At 37.7% G+C, this 23,057-nt stretch overlaps 4 protein-coding genes and 1 pseudogene across 8 annotated transcripts; 4 read left to right on the top strand and 1 right to left on the bottom strand.

Annotated features, from left to right (window-relative positions):
• The first annotated feature begins 492 nt into the window (after window positions 1-492).
• LOC125469948 (E3 ubiquitin-protein ligase ATL42-like) lies at window positions 493-2,187 on the top strand. The gene has a single exon (XM_048568238.1). It carries the CDS (start codon window positions 652-654, stop codon window positions 1,963-1,965), a length of 1,314 nt encoding a protein of 437 aa, XP_048424195.1. The 5' UTR covers window positions 493-651; the 3' UTR covers window positions 1,966-2,187.
• Window positions 2,188-2,495: 308 nt separating this feature from the next.
• On the top strand, window positions 2,496-4,063 carry LOC125469927 (annotated as a pseudogene).
• Window positions 4,064-5,082: 1,019 nt separating this feature from the next.
• Window positions 5,083-12,448, bottom strand: LOC103943878 (protein phosphatase 2C and cyclic nucleotide-binding/kinase domain-containing protein). Of its 4 annotated transcripts, none has more exons than XM_048586400.1 (16): window positions 11,856-12,441; window positions 10,682-11,757; window positions 10,336-10,467; window positions 9,985-10,215; window positions 9,738-9,863; window positions 9,117-9,179; window positions 8,939-9,021; window positions 8,383-8,614; window positions 7,994-8,310; window positions 7,717-7,804; window positions 7,542-7,608; window positions 7,004-7,281; window positions 6,833-6,898; window positions 6,576-6,697; window positions 5,925-6,081; window positions 5,083-5,833 (listed from the first exon to the last, which is right to left on the bottom strand). In XM_048586400.1, exons 2-16 carry the CDS (start codon window positions 11,711-11,713, stop codon window positions 5,588-5,590), a joined length of 3,240 nt encoding a protein of 1,079 aa, XP_048442357.1. In that variant the 5' UTR covers window positions 11,714-11,757; window positions 11,856-12,441; the 3' UTR covers window positions 5,083-5,587. The 4 variants fall into 4 exon arrangements, 3 of the variants coding, with proteins under 3 accessions (XP_048442357.1, XP_009352519.2, XP_009352518.2); XM_009354244.3 differs by having other exon boundaries at window positions 11,952-12,441; XM_009354243.3 differs by having other exon boundaries at window positions 10,682-12,441.
• Window positions 12,449-15,215: 2,767 nt separating this feature from the next.
• Window positions 15,216-18,241, top strand: LOC103943877 (probable lactoylglutathione lyase, chloroplastic). Of its 2 annotated transcripts, none has more exons than XM_009354241.3 (9): window positions 15,216-15,483; window positions 15,787-16,039; window positions 16,159-16,283; window positions 16,417-16,481; window positions 16,635-16,847; window positions 16,970-17,017; window positions 17,403-17,510; window positions 17,714-17,854; window positions 17,971-18,241. In XM_009354241.3, the coding sequence occupies exons 1-9, from the start codon at window positions 15,345-15,347 to the stop codon at window positions 18,010-18,012; spliced, it is 1,134 nt and encodes a 377-aa protein (XP_009352516.1). In that variant the 5' UTR covers window positions 15,216-15,344; the 3' UTR covers window positions 18,013-18,241. The 2 variants fall into 2 exon arrangements, with proteins under 2 accessions (XP_009352516.1, XP_009352517.1); XM_009354242.3 differs by having other exon boundaries at window positions 15,220-15,483; window positions 15,835-16,039.
• Window positions 18,242-19,358: 1,117 nt separating this feature from the next.
• On the top strand, window positions 19,359-23,044 carry LOC103943876 (probable RNA methyltransferase At5g51130). The gene is made up of 8 exons (XM_009354240.3): window positions 19,359-19,576; window positions 20,127-20,241; window positions 20,520-20,567; window positions 21,199-21,400; window positions 21,975-22,062; window positions 22,233-22,298; window positions 22,458-22,526; window positions 22,621-23,044. The coding sequence occupies exons 1-8, from the start codon at window positions 19,451-19,453 to the stop codon at window positions 22,708-22,710; spliced, it is 804 nt and encodes a 267-aa protein (XP_009352515.1). The 5' UTR covers window positions 19,359-19,450; the 3' UTR covers window positions 22,711-23,044.
• The last annotated feature ends 13 nt before the right edge of the window (window positions 23,045-23,057 follow it).

The following is a 23,057-nucleotide window of genomic DNA, read 5'->3' as shown; positions in this document are numbered from 1 at the left end:
TTGGGTTACAGTTTCACTTGAATATATAGTATTATCATATAATAAAATTGAAAATAAAAGTCGTTTTTATAATGTTATTATTGACACTCTAAATATCTCATTGTGAATATTAGATATCAAAACTTTTTGAAGGCCGTTCAAATTTGAAACCTTATACGACTACAACTTTCGCTCTCCTCCAATGTCGCCTTTGATCATTGATGAATTGTGAATACATTATAAGAAATCTATGTGTAAACAATTGGAGCTAGCAATTTTTTCTTTCTTTAATCGTAGTTTCACCGGTTGTGTATAAGAAATTAGTTTAATGATCTGTCTTAATAGTTAACATGATTGATGTCATGTTGCAGGTGGTGCTTAGATAATAATGCAGCCTACCATAAGAGGCAATATTTGTCTACATGCATTCATCCTCTCTCCCCACATTCGTCATCACTTCTCAACTCTTCAATTATCTTTGTTATTAATAAACTCCAATAATATAAAAATGGTTTATCAAATTCGAAACACATGAAAACCCCAACAAGTAACACATAAAATTTCACCAGAATGATATAAACAGTTGTATGTATATATGTATATATAGTTCCTTTTCCCCTAAACTTCAACTCCTCCACAACCATATATCTGTATCTATACATACATATATATATGTATGTGTGTATATATAGTTCCTTTTTGCTTCCAAAGATGATTAGATTTTTGGGTCAGTCTCAAAATTTCAAATTTCCAATGTTCCATTCAAGTTTGATTGTTTTTTTGCTTCTGAATTTTGTGGTTTTCCATGTTGAAGCACAATCCAGTGGCCCAGATGATCCTTCCGATGAACAAAGCAATTTTCAACCAAGTGTTGCTGTGGTTATTGGAATTCTATCAGTCATGTTTGCACTGACTTTTGTCCTCCTTGTGTATGCAAAACTCTGCCACAGAAGAGCAGGTGCGGTTGGAAACAACAACAATCTCCAGCCAACAGGACTTATCAGTAGAAGCTCTCGGTTTTCGGGGATTGACAAGACAGTGATCGAGGCACTTCCTTTTTTCAGATTCTCTTCACTGAAAGGGTCGAAGGAGGGCCTCGAATGCTCAGTCTGCCTGTCGAAATTCGAAGGTGTTGAAATCCTCAGGCTGCTTCCCAAATGCAAGCATGCTTTTCACATCGGCTGCATTGATCACTGGCTCGAAAAGCACTCGAGCTGTCCTCTCTGCAGGCACAGGGTTAGTGCTGAGGAGTTGACTTCCATTACCTACTCAAACAGTATGAGGTGGATCAATCAATCAGAGCGCCGCCAGGACTCGAACATAGAGCTCTTTGTTCAGAGAGAGGAGGATCACCGCAGTTCTTCAAGATTCAGCCTAGGAAGCAGCTTTCGGAAAGTTGACAAGGCGATTGATAAGGAACTGTTGATCCAAGAAGCTGCTGATGTGACAGAGGAAGATCAGAAAGTTCTGCACAAGCACAAGCACACAATTGTTGTTTCGGATCTTGAGTTTAAGAACAGATGGAGCAATTTGAGTTCCTCTGACCTCATGTTCTTGAATTCCGAGATGCTTAACACGAAGTCAAGCGATAGATTCTCTTTCAGACATTTGAATGATGAGCAGTTTTCGCCGGTGAAAGCAACAGGGAATGAGGAGATTGTAAAGATTAGGGAGGACAAAGTTGGTACAATGAACAAAAATAGTTCAGCTTCGGTTCCTTCTGATTCAGACAGCATAGCAGCTTCAGCTCACGCCTCGAGTTCAGTGAAACGAGGAGAGAAAAGATCCATGTCCGAAATCACTGGTCTTTCGAGATTTGCGAATTTGGGTTTTAAGAACAGGACTAGAGGGCCTTCTCTGCTCGAAAACAATGCGGAGGAGGAAAGAAGGAGGCGGCTTTGGTTGCCGATTGCCAGTAGAACAGTCCAGTGGTTTGCCAATAGAGAAAATAGGCCTCCACAGCCTCAACAGCCTTTAGATGTATAATTTGGATCAATGGAAGATTCAAGTTTCATAGGATTTAGGTAGTTTTATTTCGAAGTTCTAGAGGAACACGCGCACTTTGAACGCTGTTTTATTTTTGGATTCCTTTGTACCAATGCATCATTCTAAATTTTTAAGGACTAGCACATATAGCCATATAGATGTCGATAGAATTCTTATACAAATACCAACTTCTTGAATCAATGAAATTATATATTGTTGTTTGCTTTTTGCTTAGAAAACATATTGCTTCTTTTCCAAGAAAGGAATTTGGATAACAGCAAGACATTACCAAAAATCTTACAAGACAAATAACTCAAACACCAAACTGAAACCGAAACGTAGAGGCCACAAGTTGCCTGCGAAAAGCTCATCGCCAAAAGTTCGATTGGTTTAACGGGTTCTCACCTGCCGGGCCATCGAGCTAATGACTGCATTAGCTTATAGGTAGATCTTAACATGACTGATGTCATGTGGTAGCTGGAGCTTATATTATAATGTAGGATGATTACACAATAAAATCCATGAGAGGGCATATTTGTAGAAACCCTAATATACAGCAATATAAAAATAATTAATCCAATTAGGACACACACGAACAACCGAAGAAGAAACCAAGAAACTGAAATATCACAAACCAGATTGATATTTCCCTTAAACTTCCAAGTTCTCCCACAAACATATATGTATATATAATTCGTTTTTTCTCCTGCAGAATGCTCCGAAAAGATGATTAAAATTTCGGGGTTTCAAAATCTCGACCTTCCAATGTTTCATTCAAGCTTGTTTGTTTTGCTTCTCAACTGTGTGGTCTTCCATGTTGAATCACAATCCTTAGGCTCAGATATGGCTTCTGATGAAGAAACTAAATATCAACAAAGTGTTCGTACGGTTATCGGTGTTCTATCTGTCATGTTTGCGTTCCTTTTTACTCTCCTAATTTATGCCAAATACTGCCATAGAAGAGTTCCTGTTCGAGAAAACAGTCTCCTGGAAACGGGACTTATCAGTAGAAGCTCCCGGTTTTCGGGGATTGACAAGACAGGTGATTGAGGCACTTCCGTTTTTCAGATTCTCTTCTCTCAAAGGGTCAAGGGAAGGTCTCGAATGCGCAGTCTGCCTATCGAAATTCGAAGATATTGAGATTCTCAGATTGCTTCCAAAATGCAAACATGCTTTTCACATCAACTGCATTGATCACTGGCTGGAAAAGCACTCAAGCTGTCCTCTCTGCCGGCACAAGGTTAGCTCTGAGGATCTTACGTTCGTTACCTTCTCGAATAGCATGAGGGTCTTGTCGAATAACCAATCAGAGTATCGACAGGACTCGAACATAGATCTCTTTGTTCAGAGAGAGCAAGATCGCTGCGGTTCTTCGAGATTCAGCATCGGAAGCAGCTTTCGAAAAAGCGAAAAGGTGATTGAGAAGGAAGCTGAACTGCTAATCAAGGCAGAAGCTGCTTGTGGTGATGTGACAAAAGAGGATGACAAAATCCTGCACAAGCACAAGCACAAAATTCTTTTTTCCGCTTTCGAGTTTAACAACAGATGGAGCAATCTGAGTTCGTCTGATCTTATGTTCTTGAATTCGGAAATGCTCAACACGGTGTCAAGCAATAGATTCTCTCCCATAAAACTAAACGATGAGCAGCTTTTGACCGCGAAAGCATCGGGAAATGAGGAGATTATGAAGATCAAGGAGGAGATGGAGATGAAGAGATTGTTCGAGAACAAAGTTAGTACAATGAACAAAAACAGTTCAGCTACAAACTCAATTGTTCCCTCTACATCAGACAGTATAGCAACTTCAGCTCATGCCTCGAGTTCAACGAATCGAGGAGAGAAAAGATCAATGTCCGAAATCACTGCTCTTTCGAGATTTGGAAACTTGGGTTTCACCAACAGGACTAGAGAGCCTTCTCTACTCGAAAACAACCCGAAAGAGGATAGGATGAGGCGGCTTTGGATGCCGATTGCCAGAAGAACAGTCCAGTCGTTTGCCATTAGAGAGAAAAGGTCTCCACAGCATTTAGATGTATGATTTGTTTTAGTTCAAGCTTTCAGTTTCCATAGATTTTAGGTACTTTATTCATAAGTTCAATCTAATTCCTATCAAATTTGAAGTACCAAATTCTTGAATCCGTTTTTTTTTTTCTTTGACAAACTACTCTAATCTAGATGGAGGGAGGATTCGAACTTGGGTTTGGAAGGACGATGGGCACACTGTCTTAAGCAACTAATTTAACTCGCGTTCGCAACTTCTTGAATCCATCAAATGACATATTTTTTTTTGTTGCTTTTCTTTAGTAAAACGTATCCCTTCTTTCCCTAGTAAACCACCCTCGTTCCATGAACGAGAATCATGCTATTTCCATCATTTTCAACAATTAAATAGTTAGCCACCTAAATTTACACCAAACCAACATAATTTATTTGCAGTTGACTTAAAAAACTTATAAAACTAAAGCTCCCAGACTTTTAAGCCAAATACATTCATCTAATTAGTCCTTAATCGTAAAATTGTCATGGCTAATTGTGTCTAATGATGATCGCGTCTGAAAACGACTTAATGAAAAGATTTAAGAAGAAGAAGAAGAAGAAGAAGAAGAAGATGCTCCTTGAAACCATCGGACCAAATCATTTTATTATCTATTTGGTTGGGAAAATTCAACTTTCATCAGTCACTTGTTGTCCTCTCATGAAATTTAAAATCCTCTGAAAATGCTGTCGTTTATTATTTATAAGGCAATAAAATTGTACTTTTGTCACAGTTGTGGTATTGGTGTCAGAGCTGAGTCTGCTTCATTTGTCCTCGAGGAAAGCAGCCACGAATCGACTTTGCATGTTGATCTTAATTAAGTGTTAAATCTTAATTTTACGTTTCTGTCCTTGTCGGCTTGATACCTCTATTATGTTTTTCTGCAGTTCTTATATTGTATTTGTTATTCGTTTACTTTAGTGGTGTTGTCGTCTAATCGGAAGAGGACCAATAAGTGCTCTCTTTTTTCGGTTTTGAAAGTGTTTTTCGAATGGCTAAACGAGGTTTCTGATAACTAAAATGCTTTTAACCATTTTTGAAGAAGAAAAAAAAAGTGGTTCTTGATTCTAAAAGCCGTTTTGGAAGAAGAAAAAATTAATTCCATAGTAATTAATAAGAAGAATGGATAGTTGGGGACTCGAGAGCTTCGTGGCTAAGTCGATCAAATTTGTATCAGCTGCTATTACAGAAGTAGAACTTGAAGAAATGAGCCCCTCATTCATCTACACATATATGCATTTACAGAGGGGAGAAATTCGCCGAAAAGAAAAAGAGAATGATGGGAACAGAAAATCTATCAACCGGCCTCTCCATGAAATAGTCAAATGGCTATCAGCAGCGGCCTATGGTCCCAGAAGATATTTACTCTTCTAATGCTACTATGCAATCACGTAAAATATAACGGGACCACAAGCAAGGTGAATCTCAGGATTGTAACTTCGACGTTTCCTCCGTTGGTTTTGTATGTCTCGGTGGTTTCTCATTGTTCAGCCAAGCTGTGAGTCAAATCTCACAGCAGAGAGGATTCAGAAGAACCCCACCTGGAATTTTTTACAAATGTGGAAAGTCCTGTAATTTTTTATCCTTCTACCAGTCGTCAAACCATTCAGGGGTATCGAGTTCTTCTCCATTTCGAGATGGAGAAGCTAGAGGAACAGAACAGTCCTCGGAGTGACTTCCCAAATGTTGAGTTATACGAGATGTGATCTCATGAGGAACAGGCAAACTACTGTCTTTGATCCCTTCCCAATCAATGCCATCAAACCAGGGATGCCTTTTGACAGATTCATAACCTTGGCTTCCTAGTCTGGTGTTTTCATCAACCTCGAGTAACTGAACATATTATTATAAACAGAAGCATGTGAAAATTCCTTTTGTGAGAGAGAGAGAGAGAGAGAGATGACTAAAAAGATTCCTACAATACCTTAGTGATGAGATCAACAACTTCAGGACTAAAAGTTTGCGGTAGAGTTAGCTGTCCCTTTGCGATCTTTGCAAATGTATCAAGCTCACTTTGTCTCCATGAGCCGAATGGCATTTCACCCTGTAGCATGAAGTATATCAACACTCCTAATGCCCACCTGCAAATTTTCAAACAAATTCAGAACTGCAGGAGGTCTCAGAAGGATACTGTCAAGACAAAAAAATAATAAAATAATATGAAATGTAATTATATGTACAACTCAGATCTCAATGCCTAAAACTTCAATCATTCCACCGTTACCAACACAGGAAGGGACCTGTTTCCATCTTAAAACTTTTTCCAGAGATCTTAAACAAATCTCACCAGGTGTCCTAGTGGAAGCATATCTTCTCGCAATTACCCTCAAGTCCACTAGCATATATTCTTACTGTACCACTAATGCTAATGCTGATTTTGTAAATTTATGAATATTTCTGTCAAGCACTTGCCTCTAAATTCTCCCAATTTCACTAAGCCTCTATACCGCCTAGTCCTGAATAATTTACTTCTTATACAATGTGTTTCACATTTTCATGAAAAACTACGTATAGTATTCAGTGATGTATAGAATAGCTAAGCTTAGGATGAACGAGGCATAATTCACCATATTACCAGTCAGCTGGGAAACCATGGCCTTTTCCCTGGACTACCTCTGGAGCTAAAAAGTCCACCATTCCACAAATTGTATATGTCCTTTCACCAGATAACTTCTTGCCAAACCTGAAGTCTACTAGCTACATTACCGAAAAAAAAAAAAAATTAGTAATTAAGCATAATTTCATCAACTTCTCCCTTCTTCGATTATTCAGCGTCAATCCAGATACCATGAATAAACATGATTCAGAATGGAAAAACAAAACATTACCAACCTGCAAATATCCTGTTTGGTCCAACATTAAAACATCAGGAGACAAGCCTCTGTAGAGAACGTCATTCTGAAAGTCAAATTACAAAGAAAAGAAAATGAGAGATGTTGAAAAAGAAAGATGTCACTTAAACAGTCACGGCAGGAGCTAATAAGCTAATTCCAGACAATGGACCTTATGGAGATCTGCCAAACCAGCAACTAGAGAGGCTGCACAAAATTTGGCAGATGGTTCATCAAGGGGAGTGCGAAGTATCGAAGCCAACGGACAAGCAAGGCAAGTATTATACAGTATGCCAGCATGTGTCTGATCAACACATGTGCACAGAAACTGTGGCACACACGCTGAAGAACTCATACTCTTGATTAGATCCTTCTCTCTTAACACTTGTGCTTCCTTTCCCATCCTTCTGACCTTTTGCTTTGAAAACCTTTTCAAACTAAGCAATTTTTCTGATAGGCAATCAGATTTAACAAGAATAATTCCTGTCAGCTTATGTATTGTTTTAAACAAAAATAAATTCTTCTCAAAATATTGAATCTACTATTAGATCTGTCCCATTCATTGCAGTATATATTATCGACTTCTTTCTTTGTCTAACAAATGATATATCATATATTACTTCAACATGAATCCGGTATCGTGTAGAAGTCCAATCTAACCAAATAAAACCACAGCTGAAAAGAAAAACCCTAAATGACAACCAACCAACCTGAATCTCTTAAACATACAAGTCCAATCTCACTGCAGTCAGTGCTATATAAAATTGTTCTCCAATCCTAAAATGGAAACATATGTAGCATCAATAAATTATACGATAACTCAATTAAGCATTTATCCTTAGAAACTTAGAAACCTACAGACAAGCAGGGCACTGAATTCCATACCAGATCAGACAACTGGACTTTAGTAAGAGCAGAAATATCAACGTTCTTGGCAGATCCCTTTGGAACGTCAGAAGAATAATCCCTTGACCTACACAGTGACATCAACAAACAGCATCCGAAATATGAAAGAAACAGTCATGAGATATCCTGTATAATATAAAAAAGAGTTCTACGACATTGTCACATGTCATTAGAAAGCTCCAAAATTAACCATGGATTTCCAATTGGTAGATTGATTAAAATTTAAGAACTGAGACTTCAAGAGAATACCACATACTTCCGATCATCCTGAGAAAGCTTTGTCAAAGGGCCAATGACTGAATCAAAATTCTCCTTTGTTAAAACAGCACAGGTGACATCTCCCACAGAAACTGCAGTAAACAAATCAATATGTTCTCCAAGAAGTGCCCATTCACCAAAGCAGCTTCCCTCCGTCTTCTCCACTGAGAGCTCTTTACTGCTCTGAGGATGATCATCTTTTTGTTGATAGTCAGACTTCAGACTCCGGACAACTGGACTACTAACTGCATTTGCATCAAAAGTAATCCTCACTTTTCCCTTCTGGATAATGTATAATCCAACTAGGCGTTCACTCTGCAGATACATGTGAAATACACATTAGATATAGGCAAAGAGTAAATGATACCCTTAGGGAAAGTAAAGTACCTCACTGACTATCGTCTGCCCTTCTGAGAAGGAAACTTCAGACAGAGAATCGGCAATATGGCTCAGCTGTAAGATTGTCAGCCTTGATAGAAGATCCACCGATCGAAGCAACTTCAAATATGACAAATTAGAAAACTCTGACGTTAAAATTCCACGGAAGTCTTCTCTTTTCAAAGCCCAAAGAGTTCCACTGGTCACAGCACGAACAGAGGCCTGGAGTGGTTTGTTATGCCTGTAGTATCACATATCGCAAGATCAAGTAAACAGGAATTAGAAAACACATGATGCACTATTACAAAAGGAAACAAACAGATCAAGGAAAGCCGAAACAAATTGGATCTAACTTGTCCCAGGAATATGCTTCCCATTTCCCCTGGCTCCGCAATGGCAAATCATTAATATTTTCTAATGCATAGATGTACAGGTGTAAGAAAATCTAATGTTCAATTTGTGCATGAAATTTCCAAGAGTAAATCATAAAGTCAGCTCACAGAAACTCTATGATAGCACAACCATTTTTGGAACCAACAGATGAAAAAATGGTAGATTAACTCACATTAGCGCTAGTTCTCCAAAGGATGACAATTTATCAGCTGTATAGTGCTGCAGAACCCTTGGAACCTCTCCATTCTTTTCTTCCTGCCAAGATCGTATCCAGTCAACAAAAAATCTGTGGGGCCTCATGAAGTAATTATCCAAATGAATTTCAAGTAGAAAAAGGATATATTTAAAACCTGGGTCGCCAACACCTCAAATTCTCCACTACCAACAACATAAAAGCAGTCACCTTCACCACCCTACAAAATATGGTAATGTTAATAGTAAGATAACCACACAAAATTGTAACATTTTAACTTCTCTATTTTTTGAACATGGAGTCTTTAGGCTGTTTTGGCAATGGATCAGCATTGCGAATGTAACTTCAAAAATTAAACCAATAATGCTTTGTGCATCGGCAACTGCTTTGTGTATTATTAAATTGACTTTTAAAAATCAAACTTACTGGGCAGGGGGTCCCCAGGTCACTTAACAAACTGCTTTGTGTATTATTAAATTGTAAATAATTCTACTTTAGTTACATAAATTTCTTGGCCATAGGGACAAGCATGAGTTTGTGTATACTATTTCCGTAGAAATTCACGAACCTGAATCCTGCAGTTGTAAGAGCATTTCAAGTAAATTAGAACTACACCAGAATTAATAGTCTATTACAAATATTAATCCTTTTCAGATTGTTGATGTCATAAGTCCATGTATGCCACTCATAACTGTGCCCAAAGCAAGACAATTATGTGCAAGAGCTATGAAAAGCTATTACTGTAAACAAGAAAAGCAAAAAAATAAAGAAAAGGAACCTGTCTAACAACAACATCTCCAGGCTGGAACTCAACCCTTTCCATGCAGTCCAATAACACCTGACACTGAGAATCAGTAAGCTTTCTGAAGAGGAAATGGTCGTGCAAAGCCCGCTCAATGTGTGCCTATTTACCACAAACAAATGTTCGAAGTAAGAACTCGCGATAGAGAAATTGACATCATTTCTGGTCTTTCATACAAAATCATGACGAACGGAAATAAAAAAGGATATGAAATAAAGCATACTTCTTCCTCCCAAGTCTTTCTGTGGGATGGAGATGGAGGAACCCAAATTTGCCCATTTTCTAGAGAACTCTCAATTGCACGAAGGCGTGCCTTTGACAAATCATGTCTGGTGCGCTGGTTCCTAGAGTTCCACCCAGATGGTGAAGGAGATTCACATCCTGTAACCTCTACAACTTGAGGAACAGGTGGTCGTAAAGCACCAGCAGGGCTTACTGATTGACCAATGGACATCTATAAGAAAAAGACATTATTAATTGACTACATTTGAGCAAACCATATTTATGTAGAAGACAATGGACTTTGAATATTAAATGCACAGAACGTCATAGTTTGGACAGCAAGTCCTCTTACATCAGTCAGCCCATTTACATGCACAACGATCACCGTAATATCATCTGTACGAGTTTCATACTGCAGCCAGAGTTTATACGATTCAGCTACAATTGCAGCACAAGCATCACGGGGATCTTTAAATTTTGCAACCTGTAAATATAGTAACAGAATCAAGAAAAGTGGAAAACAGAAAAACAAATAAGACGTACTCAACTTAACTAAACGCACTATGCCCAACAATAAGAAAGCAAACAACCAATCATAACCTTTCACAATTAACTTATAAAAGGTCAATGAATCAGAGATAAATAACTCTAACAGATTCCACACTTGATTGCAACAAAGAGAGAGCAGGATACCTTACCATATCCACCACAGCTTGGCTAGAAAGGAACTCAAAAACTCCATCACTAGCAAGAACAAAGAAAGGATTATTCTGTGTAAGCTCTAAAACCACGATTTCAGGGTTCGCAACAACCCCAATTGTCTCAGCAATTGAATCACCAAGACTCCTTGTAAAAGCTGTCCCAGGATACATTCCATTTGGCACCCACAATCTAGGCGGATCACCATCATCGCTTTCTTCGGTTCCCCAACACTGTACATCTGGATTCTTCAGCCCTTCAATTTGATCCAATGTAAGAACTCTTGCACCACAAAGCTTAACCCTTTCGAGCTCGTCCACTCTAAATGGGGTTTGATCAATTGAAAGGTCCACAGCTACAATGTCATCCCCTTTCCTCTCTGCTATAACAGCCCTTGAATCACCCGAATTCGCAATGCATATCGTCCTGCCTCGAACCAAAACCGTAATTGCAGTTGTCCCGCTCATGCTATCATCCAAAATATCAGCGTGCAACTGAGAATTGGTCGCGATAAATGCAGAATGGCATGCTTCGACAGCATCCACTTGAAATTTATTATTCCTAAGCAAATTCTCACACAACTTTCTTTTCACAAACTGCGAACACTGAGCTCCGAATTCTCCATGACCATCAAAGACCCCGAAGAAATGATCATCCGGGTTTGTCCCAAATGGTGTGTGGATGCAAAAGCTATCTTGGTTAGCCTTATCAAGAGCATCAGGGTAATAACCTCTCTGAGACAAATACGAATACCGCATTTCAAAGTTTCCTGAAGGGACCTTGACAGTTCTTGACCCATTGGGGGGCAGAAACTGTGATGAAACCCTACGGAGCCTAGTTATACCCATCTCAGCATCCCCAGTTAAGCCAGTCTGGTTGAATTGGTCTCTGAGCTCACCTACTTCTCCATTGGAGGAAGTAGGAGAGAACACTGGGATCTCAGTGCTCCTCACATCCTGACTCTCTTTCAATTTCGGAACTCTTGGAGTACAAAGCTCTCCAATGCAAACTCTCGAATACACACAACCCATCACTCAAAAACACAAATTGAATCGAACCCAGATGCCAAATTTACCTGAAAATTCATCAGTTTCAAGTTTGAACAAGCTCAATCATCCCTGCAACCCATCACTCAAAAAAGAAAATTGAAACGAACCCAAATGCCGAATTTACCTAATAATTCATCAGCTTCGAGTTCGGTCGAGCTCAATCACTATACTACCCAACACTCAAAAATGCAAATCGAATAGAACCCAGCTGCCAAATTACCTGAAAATTCATCAGTTCGAGCTTTCGAGTTCGAACAAGCTCAATGACTCTGCTTCTTCGAGCAAAATAAATGAGATTTTGTTGGATTTTTCTCCAGACTTATCTTCCACAGCTGCCCACAAAACTACTTTCAGAGAATGAAAGGAAACCGACTACAAAAAAAACTATTAAATTGCAAATCTTTTATGAGATATTCAAACTGTTAGATATTAGCAAATTGGAAAGCGACGTTGTTGATCTACAGTGCCTCTCACAACCGTTACGATAAAATACAACAAAAATAGAAGCAAATAAAAGCACTTCTGAATCGTGCAAAAATTGGAAAGCAGACAGTTGGGTTTTGCAGAGGAAGCCGAGAAATCTGCTTGCTTGAGTGAGTCACTCAGCAGGTGCTTTGCTTTTGCTTTGGGGAATAGTTCGGGATAGGGAGAAGAGGGAAGGGGAAGGCGCGTGGGGACAGGGAGTGGTCGGGGTGCAGATTGCGGATTAGGCCGTATCAGTGCACTGCATCTATTTTTGTGGACACTGCTACTCCCACGCGCCGTGACGGGAAGTGTTTTCACCTTCATATTTTTATGGAATAGGTATATATTGTCAAACAAGTTAGGTTTTGAGATTAAATTCTATCCGTTGTTTACGGTAAAATTTAGCATTGTCTTGAATTTGCATAATCATCGTTTAATGGGATTTTAGCTTACTCGTCATCCACGAAAGTCAACTTAAAATCGTCAACTTAAATGAAGAAAATACGATCAAATCTGTTAATCTTAGTACTACGACAAGAAACACTATTTTATTAGTAAATATTATAGTTTTTTCAAAACAACGAAAAAAGTTGACATTTTCAAACCTTAATAATAATTCTGGTAATGTGTATCTGATATTTTTCAAATCTCGTCTTTGTAATTCAATGTTGTCTTGTAAAAAGATTACTAATTTATTTTTCTCATCATAATTCTCAAGGATTCTTTTCTATATATAATTAAAATAATAGAGGAAAGATGATGCGACTATTCTCTAGTTTTTGTTGCATTAGACTAGAGAATATTTGAAGTTAAAAATCTCATAACCAAACAAGAACAAGAAAACAAAATATAAACTAAAAAAAATTAGTTTGTAGAATGCAAACCTTATCAGTTATCACACACTTTGCTTTATTGTTTCATTGAATAATTGAATTATGCCTTTACCAAAGTGCGTGTGCGCAGAGGACTATCTTCCATACTCGAATGAGAAAACCGCCCCACGTTCGTTCATAATCACATAAACTTTCCCAAGTGATCCTTCACTTCAAAAAGATAGGAATGGCCCCTTGAATTCAATTTGATTAACTTCTTTTTTGTTTATCCATTCTTTTGTCTAAATGTGAATTCAATATAAAGTAAATAAAAAATTTATAAAACTTTTGGGAGGATGTGTGCTAATTATCTCTGGTCATGGGATGTGGCCTTTTTGAGCCCCATTGGGTAGGGATGGGACTTTAGTAGCCGACCAACTTGACCAACCCAACTGAAATTGGGTTGAGTTGTAAGCTTCAAATTTATTTTTGAGTAAAAACTTGTTACCTGTCCAATAGGTGAGTTGGGTTGATGTATTATTAACCAAATTGAAATCGACCCACCCAAATACCAACAATTCTTAATCAAGCATGTATATTACATAGATATACACATAAAATCTAATCGTTATTAAACACACTTGTTTATTTATAGTTTAGTTAAATCATAAAATTTAAATATATAAATACAAATAGTGATTCTACAATATCAAATTCACACGATTTAACCCTAATATGACATGTATTTTGAATTATTTGTCACTGATTCTCACTTTACAAATAGGAAAGAAAGTAAACTCAATTCGTAAAATCCTTCCAACCCAACTTGCCTTAGAATGGTTTGGGAGGTTGAAGTCCAACGACCAACCCACCCAATTGGCCCACCCCTACCATTGGAGATTAGCCTCTTCATGCCCCACTGAAATTTAGTCCTATAAATTGATCTAAACTATTGGGAATTTGAACTTGTGCATAAGATGACACAATATCCGAACCAACTTGAATACGTGTTATTTACATTTTCTTTCCTTTTTAAAACTTTGCTAGCAAGCAAGTGATAAAGAAGTAAATTCTTTGCTTTGGTTACATCGTGATTCTTCATGAAATGTTCAAACAAACCAAGAGAATGTTTTTCTGTGAGCTTATAAATTACGTGCACCTTTTAGGGTTTATACTTTTTAAGACTAGAACATGGATCGCATTCTTTTACTTGACTTTTTGTGGAACCAAAAAATATAAAGAATGGACAAGTACAAATGAATGAATGAATGAACACTCAACAGCTTACAAATTAAATAGGTTTAGTAATAAAGTTGTCATCATGATTTTCAATTAGTTGAAATAATACCAGTCAGTTCTTCTTGAACATGGTTTATATGCGTTACAGAAAAACCACAAATTTTCAGTGTATTTATTGATCATGCATCAATAATATTTATAACTAACTGAATTGAAACTGAACTACCATCGACATATCTTTTCTCCACTAATTAATAAAACACTCGTTGTCAACCAAAATCCTATGAAATTATCAGTTTAACCCTTTAATTAAAACAGAACATGAATAAGAAATATGAGCAATAAATGTAATTTCACACAACCAAATTTTGCTATTTTTTTTCTTCATCTACATGAGATCCTAACATATCTCTAATTAAAAAAAAAAAAAAAAAATCCCACTCCCACATTCTCTATCACTCCCTTCCTATCTCCTTCTATTTTAAAAACAAAAATAAAAAATTTTCTCACACACTTTGTATGGGCCCATATGCTAGTATATATGATACCAATTACCATATGATTTAGTCGCCTTCAAATTAGTCAAGCTCTAATCTCACCAACAACGCAAGTGATCTTCTACCACAGTGGTTGTTAATGACTAATCTAACTTCTAATCTAATAAAATATATTGTTTGACAAAAAAATAAAAAAAAAATCTCACCAACGACAAAGAAACTAATCTTACAGGTATTAAACGTCAAATACTCTCGCGTTAAGGCCCCAACAGTACCAACCCCTAAATTGGGCCTTGGGCCAGGCCCAACTGGAAAACAAACCAGAGGTCCAGAAGTCTACCCCACAGGGGACACACACACACACACCAGTACACGATATCAAAGACAAACTCGTCCTCCACCGTTGGATCTTAATAAAAATGGCAATCGAATCGAATACGACGCAGCAATAGCTGCTTGTCCTCTCACTTCACTCCACCAGTCACCACACCACACCACACCACACCACCAGGCCTTCCCATTTCTTTATTCTCTCTCCTTTTCTTCCCAAAAAATAAACAATATAAGTTCTTCAAGTTCACAGAGGGGAGAGAGAGAGAGATGGTGCGGATAATTCCCATGGCGTCTTCAATCAGACCCTCGCTATCCACGCTGAGGTTCGCCGGAGCTTCTCGCCTGGGCTTTTCCTTCGCTTCCTTCACTCCTTCCCGGCGACTCGCTTGCTTCCAACTCGCTAGTGGTAATATATATATACAAATTCTCCGCCTTTCGCTGCTTACCCTTTTGTGTTGAACCCTGAATTTCCCATCTTTTTCGCTGAATTCCTCGATTTTCGGTTGAATTGGGATGTTAATTTTGTTGTATGTATGCACAATTTGATTTGATTAGTGTGGGAGTGTTTGATTGGAAAATTTGATTAGTGTGGAAGTAATCGATTGGGAATTTTATATAAAGTATTGTGAATTTAACTGTTGGGATTGTATTTGTTCTTCACAATCAAGTTACGGCATTGACAATGTGATTGGATTTGTGAATTGATAAGGTTTTGTGATCATTTCGACCTGCTTGATGATTTTGAGTTGTATACCAGCTGTGCCACAGTCACCGTCTTTCGGTCTGAAAGCTTCTAAGCTGTTGAGAGGAGATGGTAAAACCACGGGGGTGGCTGCTGCTGGAAATGCCGCGCAAGCTAGCACAACGGCTTCCCCTGAAAATGTCCTAGAGTGGGTCAAACAGGACAAGCGGAGGATGCTCCATGTGGTTTACCGCGTTGGAGATTTGGACAGGACCATAAAGTATGTCCGCTCAATGCAACGTGAACTATCCTTTTGATTTCATATGTAATGCCCTGTTTTCTTATGATTATAATGAAACAACGCAGAATTCAAACATAGAGTTGTGTTGTGCCTTGCAGATTCTACACAGAATGCTTAGGAATGAAATTGTTGCGAAAGCGTGACATACCCGAGGAAAGATACACCAATGCTTTCCTTGGGTACGGGCCAGAGGATTCCCACTTTGTTATTGAACTCACTTACAGTATGGCATCCAACTAGTTTTCATCTTTTCCAAAATCTGAAGCATTACCTGTTTTGAACTACTTCCATAAGCACTTGTCCTGCGAATTGAATTTCATATGATTGATGTTCATTTCATTTAATGGCACTTCCAGATTATGGAGTTGACAAGTATGATATTGGAACTGCATTTGGTCATTTTGGTATTGCCGTTGAGGATGTAAGTCGCTATTTTTTTGTTAAATTTTGTTCTCTAAGATGCAGGATGCAGATTTTTTTTAATGCAATTTGGTATTATCCTGTTGTTACTACTATCTAGACTATTGGGGATTTTCTGTTCTTAAAGGACATCTATATATGTTCTTGTGGTTAGGTTGCCAAGACTGTGGAGCTCGTAAAAGCTAAGGGTGGCAAGGTAACTCGTGAACCTGGTCCGGTCAAAGGGGGAAAAACAGTAATCGCATTTATTGAAGATCCAGATGGTTATAAGTTCGAACTATTGGAAAGAGGGCCTACCCCTGAGCCCTTGTGTCAAGTTATGCTTCGTGTGGGTGATCTTGATCGATCCATAACTTTTTATGAAAAGGTAAAGGTTGTTTTGGACAGAAATATGCTGTTGGCCTTTCATGTTTTTACTCGTCACTGCTTATTTGTTTTGGAACTCATTTACTTTTGGTTCTCAATTCTTAATTCCTTTCCACTCACTAGGCTTTTGGCATGGAGCTCCTTCGCAAAAGAGATAATCCGGAATACAAGGTAATTTTGCATTTTGTCTACACCAATAGCCTTTTATAGTTGTACACTGAATTATTGGAAATGATTGGTCATTTTGATGCCTCTTTTACCCCCAAAGATGGAATAAGTATGATGAGATAGTAAATGAGACTCTAGATTGAAGCATGATTACAAAAAACATAATCGCCATGCCTTACCAATAGTTTTAGAGCTTTGCGCTTTTCATCATGTCACAATGGTCATTACTTGCAGGAATAGTGTATAGAGTGTTTCTACCTGAATGACATAACCTTTTGCTTGTTGCTCCCATACCTATTACTTCTAGTAGTACTCTAGTAACGCAAAAATGCCTTTTCTCTTCAAGTGCACTATACGTTATTGACATAATTGTGCTCATTACTTCTAGTATACTATAGCAATGATGGGTTATGGCCCCGAAGACAAAAGTGCTGTTCTGGAGTTGACATACAATTACGGGGTCACTGAATATGACAAGGGAAATGCTTATGCTCAGGTAGAACCCGTACCTCTCCCCAGCTTCTCTTCTTTTGATAGCATTCCCTCTGTCCATTGCAAAATGGTTTTCTTATTCATGCATGCATAATTTCCTGTGGTTCGTCATGTTATTGTGAGAATACCACATGAAAATTGATATATTTTCTTGCCAACATTTTTTCGGACTAATTTTGAAGAATGGTTTCTTTTTTCTCTCAACAGATAGCAATAGGCACTGATGATGTCTATAAAACTGCTGAAGCAATTAAACTCTCTGGGGGCAAGATTACTCGGGAGCCTGGGCCATTACCTGGTCTAAACACAAAGATCACTGCTTGCTTGGACCCTGACGGATGGAAATCGGTATGGCTCATTCTTTTATGCTTTACTCATATATGTACCTACCCTGACGGCTGAAAGTTGTTTGGTGGCTCATTGCCCCAGGATTACAAGGTCTCACTCCTCATTTTGTTTTGCAGGTTTTTGTGGATAATGTTGATTTCCTCAAGGAATTGGAGTGAGTTATGAGAGGCTTACGCGTACCCAAGCTTGTGATATTGAAACTGAAATCTCGGGCCAAGATGATTCTATGAAGCTGTTCTCTTGAACGAATGCATTAAATCCCCGTTTTGTAGATAAAATTATAATTAGCTTTGAATAACCATTGTAACAAATATTTATCTCACGATAGCGTTGCAGTCATTGTAAGAAAAAGGAAAAACAACAATTAGTTTTGCAGTGTTACTGTTAGTTCGAGATGTTGTTATTATTTTTTTGGTGATTCATCTGCCACTGTTTTTGTGGGAAGTTCTCTCTCAAGATTTCTGGTACTCATCCTCTTGCTTCCGGCTCCCCGGAGACCTTTCCAGGGTTCAGCCGTCTGCGGTTAGGCATATTTACAGGGAGATGAATATGGTTGTGTATATAGGTATGGTCGCCTTCGGTCTTTCCTTGGACGCGGATTCGATGAGAAGTGAGAAGTGAGAAGTGAGAAGTGATAACCCTAAGCCCTAATTTTGTTTAATCTGGGTTGGTGAGAAGTGAGCAGGGCCTGTATTTCTTTTGGTGAGAAAGTAATTTGTTTCAATCGTGCCATGAAGTCGCTTGTTTTGTCATAATATTTCTTCAATCACCATTGGACCTAATTATTTCCTTGTAGTTGGCCGGTAACATTTTTTTTATTTTTTATTTTTTGGAGTTGGAGTTTGAGGTTAAAAAAAAGACGAGTTGAGTCTGACGAATTTGGAACTTCTTTGGACTTTGGAAATTCGGGTCCTTACTTTGTGTGAAAGATAAATAGGAGTTCTTGATTTGTGTAAGGTGGTCTTGCAAAATGAATTAATGGGGACCATTAAATATAATTTGAGTGGTCTGAATTACATGGTCCTTGAGCTCTAAATAGTGAGATTCAAAGAGAATATCTGTCACGAATTTGATCACGACATTTGTAAGACACTTTTACAACCCTTATTTTGATTTTATCAACCTCACGCCAAGCCAACTTGTCAAGACACATAAATAAGAAAAGTAGAAAATACCACATAAATAAGAGAAGTAGAAAATACCAAAAGTAAAAATCAAAATTAGTGTTGATGTTTTTTTGTTTTTACTTTTTAGTACATCGATATAATTACATGAAAAGGAAAAAGAGTTTAGCTAAGCCACATAATATACAATTTATTTGGCATCGAATTCACCATACATGAAATTCGAACATAAAAACTTTCGAATGAATAGAAGTGCTGTTAAATTACCGTTATTATTTTGCGGTTCTTTCACGTTACTTTCCCGTTTCCTAAATAAATTATTGAAAATTAAACAAGGTGTTCAAATAAAACCCTAAACAATCATATAAAAGCAATTAAACTCTTCATTCCCATTCTCTCCCCCCCCGGCCCTAAGAAGCTCTGAAAGACTGCAATTTTATTGAGCTTCTGGTACGAAATTCCGTTTTCCGCCATGTCCAGCTCACGGAAAGGGAAGGAGGGCGCAGAGGAAGGTGAACAGCAACATGGGCAGATCAGTAATAAGAAACGCAAAGAGATTTTCCCCTACGGAAACTACAAAAGTTACTACGGCTATCGGGTAATTAAAATCTCCTCCATTCCCCACAATTTTAACTTTTGAATGTTGTTATTGCTCTGATTGGTTGTCAGGGAAAGCTAAAACAAGTGAGAAAAAAAACAACTGAAGATTCGATTTGGTTGGGAGTTTCTCGGTTTTTTGTTATTTGGTTGTTTGAAGTAAATATTGAAGTGGGGTTTGTGTTTGATTGAGTTTAAGGGTGCCCAATTGGGTGTTTTGTCAAATTTGATTGAAATTATGGTATTATTTCGTTTGAAGTTTCTCGGGAATTGGTGTTCTTGGGTTTTGAATGCAGTGCATTTGTGAAGCTCTTGAGTGGTTGGATTGGTTTTATGGATACTGCTAGGATTTATTTCGAAAAATAGCGTAAGCTAAACTTCACCCATGATTCATTGTGGCCCAATTTTAAGTATTTGGGAGAGTTTAACTTAAAAAATTAACGGACAAGTTAAAATTTTGGGCATTGCATTGGTCTGTAATTGTTTAAACGTCTTGAAACTCGTTCTGTCGATAACAATGTGGAATCTCATTGCCTTGTATGGTGTTTTAGATTGGCCAAGAAATGGAGGAAGATGCTAGGTTGAAGGTTTTCAAGAAGGAATGGTTCGAAGGAAAGGATTGTCTTGACATTGGCTGCAATTCTGGAATCATGACCATTCAAATTGGTACTTTTCTCTCAGTTAAAATCATAATTGAAATTTATTTATGAGTTTGTTGATTATACTGTATTGTATCTATTCATCTTTCTAAACAAATGGTATTATTAAATCTTATATGGATAGAACTTGATAGTCTGAGTCGGGGAAAAATGTAGTGAATTTCTTGGTTTTGTCAAGTTTAGGGTGTTTTATAGTCGCGGGTTGATATGCTTTCTTTATGTATGTGGCTCTTGAATGTGTTTGTTCTCGCAGTGACATAGACATCTTTATGTGCTTATCTACAGCCAAAAAGTTTTGCTGCCAGAGCATTCTTGGTGTTGACATCGACGCCAGTAAGATTCTAATCATATCTCAGATTCTTATCGTCTCACTGAAGTTCAAATGTTTTTACGTTGTTCTCTAAATGTAGTCAGCATTTTATGTCAAATCTATTATGTTTCATAAGCTCTTGTTTGCATGGGATCTAGGATGCATAATTCTGTTATTATCTGAATGCAAACCATCACACTCAAACATATGCCTGCATGCACCGTGTTCACACACACACATGCGCATGAACATCCACAAATTTGTAAATGTATTCTATTCATTAGACATATCTCTACAAGCTCTTCTTAGTTTACTAGTGCAATATTCCCTTGATGCTAAATTTGTGTTCGACCATGCAGTAGCATGTATTGTAGGTGCCTACCACCTTGATCTTGAACTTGAAGGACATGGTTCAATGATGTGTCTTTATATGTGACATGACATCAGGCATAGTTTGACCTCATAGTTTGTCAAGACCTGATAAGATACCCATTTAAAAAAAATGAAAACTTCACTGGGTTGGGATGCAGTTTGGTGTCCAGCTTTGTGTTTGATCAGACAGATTTAATACTAGTTTTTATCTAATTATCCCATATCCTAGTCAATTCTGCAACTTTCTTTGTAGTTAATTAATGCAATTTTGTTTTCTTTCAGATCGAATTCAGGATGCATACTGGCACGCCAGAAAAATATTGAGATCGGAGAATGCTAGAAAGACACTTGGAAAGGCTTCTAAATTGGAGGGTGCAAGTGGCTCTTCTGAGGAGAAAGATCTGCTTGACACAGTATCTTTCCGAAAAGAAGATTTTGTTAACAGTCGGGATCCACACAAGAATCATTATGATACCATTATATGGTGAGCTTCGCCGCCTCTTTTTCTCAGTTATTCTAATATATTATGTTTGTTTCAGTCCTATTAAGGATATCAGTAATACGTGCAAACTTGCTATGATATGTGTAGGCCTTCAACTATATACATAAGAAAAGAAAATTTATGGTTATGCTCATTAATATGACTTAAAACTGCTCATCAAAATTTGTGACTAAAACTTTTGGGTAAACAGGTTTACCAAATATAACGTAGACCATCAAAGAAGTCGAAACTGGGTATGTCTATCCATAGGCCATCAAAGAGTTGTACTCTAAGGACAAGTACCTATCATGAGACAACCAGTGGAATCCACACTGGCCCGACAAATATCTAGAAAAAGCCATTATAGTTTCCCGGGTTTTTTTGTTTATGAACTCTAGCGAATGTGATTCCCATATCTGATAGCTGCATTGGGTTTCTATCTGTTTATTTTATGCAGATATTGCATCTTGATGCGTGCTTTTTTATATGCAGTTACATCCTCTCATTTGCAAGTTTAAACGTCACATTACTTATTGTGTTGCTTTGTTGTTAAATTTGTTTTTCTCCTCTAATACAGTTTGAGCGTGTCAAAATGGATTCATCTGAATTGGGGTGACGATGGATTGATTACATTATTTACAAGGGTTTGGAGTCTACTTCGCCCGGTAATTCTTATAACCATTGCTATTCCATCCTCATTTCATTTCATTATTCTTTTCTCCCCTGCTGTCAACTAAGCATGGAATTTTAGTTCAAAATAATCTTGATTTATAACTTTCCCTAGTTACATGATATCTTGGGGAAAAGTATGACGAATTTTTCTTCTTGTGAGCAGGGTGGAATTTTTGTGTTGGAACCTCAACCTTGGAAGTCCTACGAAAAGAATTATAGAGTTTCTGAGGTGATCGTTTCTCTTTTCAACATTTCTGAGTTTGTACCTAGTTAGTCACTACTAAATCATATACGAGTCAGAGACTTTTCTACATTGGTTATGTTTCTGACTTAAGTTTCATTGCTTAACTGGAATTGGGTCTAAAGAATTATTTGTTCCATTCTGCAGACAACTAGAGAAAATTATAGAAATCTTATGTTCTATCCGAAAGATTTTCAAGACTTACTTCTGGATAAGGTATGTTTAATCTTCTTAAAGTTCGACTTCAGATAGCTGTTTTACTGACTATCAGTCGAGATCTGGAAATATCTGATATCTAACATGATTACAGATAGGATTCAGAAAAGTGGAGGACATCGCTTCAAGCGTGTCGGGCAGCAAAACCGGATTCAACAGGCCAATTTTAGTGTTCCACAAATGAGTAATGCAGTTCCGGGAGCAGGATTGTTTGTTTCGTTTGAAAAGCCGTAATTTATGTACCAATTTTGACTGGGGTTTTTGTGTGCATGTGCTGCACAAGTTTTTGGTTGGGTTAATGTAAGATTCATACGACCAAATAGATGGAACATCTCCTGTCCCAATTTTGTATCTGCTCCTAGTATTTTGTACATACATTATAATGTATAAGTGCTCCCCAATTTTGAAGAATATTTTGTAGAATCCGATTGGACGGACAATTCTAGAAGTTTGTAGAATCCGATTGAATGGTACAATTCTAGAAGTTTATAAAATCCGATTGAATTTTATTTAGAGAATATTTTCTCATCC

Source organism: the organism of the source record quoted next, unplaced genomic scaffold (assembly GCF_019419815.1).
Source record: "Pyrus x bretschneideri cultivar Hongxiangsu unplaced genomic scaffold, Pyrus_bretschneideri_v1 Contig1, whole genome shotgun sequence".
Classification (NCBI taxonomy): Eukaryota; Viridiplantae; Streptophyta; class Magnoliopsida; order Rosales; family Rosaceae; genus Pyrus; species Pyrus x bretschneideri.
Note: the sequence above shows the minus strand (reverse complement) of the source record. Positions and strands in the feature narration are given on the sequence as shown.

What these genes read in the sequence shown, in the direction of transcription:
- LOC125469948 (XM_048568238.1), top strand. Translation starts at nt 652, where the DNA reads ATGTATGTGTGTATATATAGTTCCTTTTTGCTTCCAAAGATGATTAGA.
- LOC103943878 (XM_009354243.3), bottom strand. Translation starts at nt 11,713, where the DNA reads ATGGGTTGTGTGTATTCGAGAGTTTGCATTGGAGAGCTTTGTACTCCA. An exon ending in CTTTCTCAGGATGATCGGAA is followed by an intron (nt 7,805 to 7,993) that starts GTATGTGGTATT and finishes GTCACTGTGTAG; the next exon opens with GTCAAGGGATTATTCTTCTG. An exon ending in TTGTTGATCTCATCACTAAG is followed by an intron (nt 5,834 to 5,924) that starts GTATTGTAGGAA and finishes TAATATGTTCAG; the next exon opens with TTACTCGAGGTTGATGAAAA.
- LOC103943877 (XM_009354241.3), top strand. Translation starts at nt 15,345, where the DNA reads ATGGTGCGGATAATTCCCATGGCGTCTTCAATCAGACCCTCGCTATCC. An exon ending in TTGCTTCCAACTCGCTAGTG is followed by an intron (nt 15,484 to 15,786) that starts GTAATATATATA and finishes TGAATTGATAAG; the next exon opens with GTTTTGTGATCATTTCGACC. An exon ending in TGTTATTGAACTCACTTACA is followed by an intron (nt 16,284 to 16,416) that starts GTATGGCATCCA and finishes TGGCACTTCCAG; the next exon opens with ATTATGGAGTTGACAAGTAT.
- LOC103943876 (XM_009354240.3), top strand. Translation starts at nt 19,451, where the DNA reads ATGTCCAGCTCACGGAAAGGGAAGGAGGGCGCAGAGGAAGGTGAACAG. An exon ending in CATTATGATACCATTATATG is followed by an intron (nt 21,401 to 21,974) that starts GTGAGCTTCGCC and finishes CCTCTAATACAG; the next exon opens with TTTGAGCGTGTCAAAATGGA. An exon ending in AGAATTATAGAGTTTCTGAG is followed by an intron (nt 22,299 to 22,457) that starts GTGATCGTTTCT and finishes TCCATTCTGCAG; the next exon opens with ACAACTAGAGAAAATTATAG.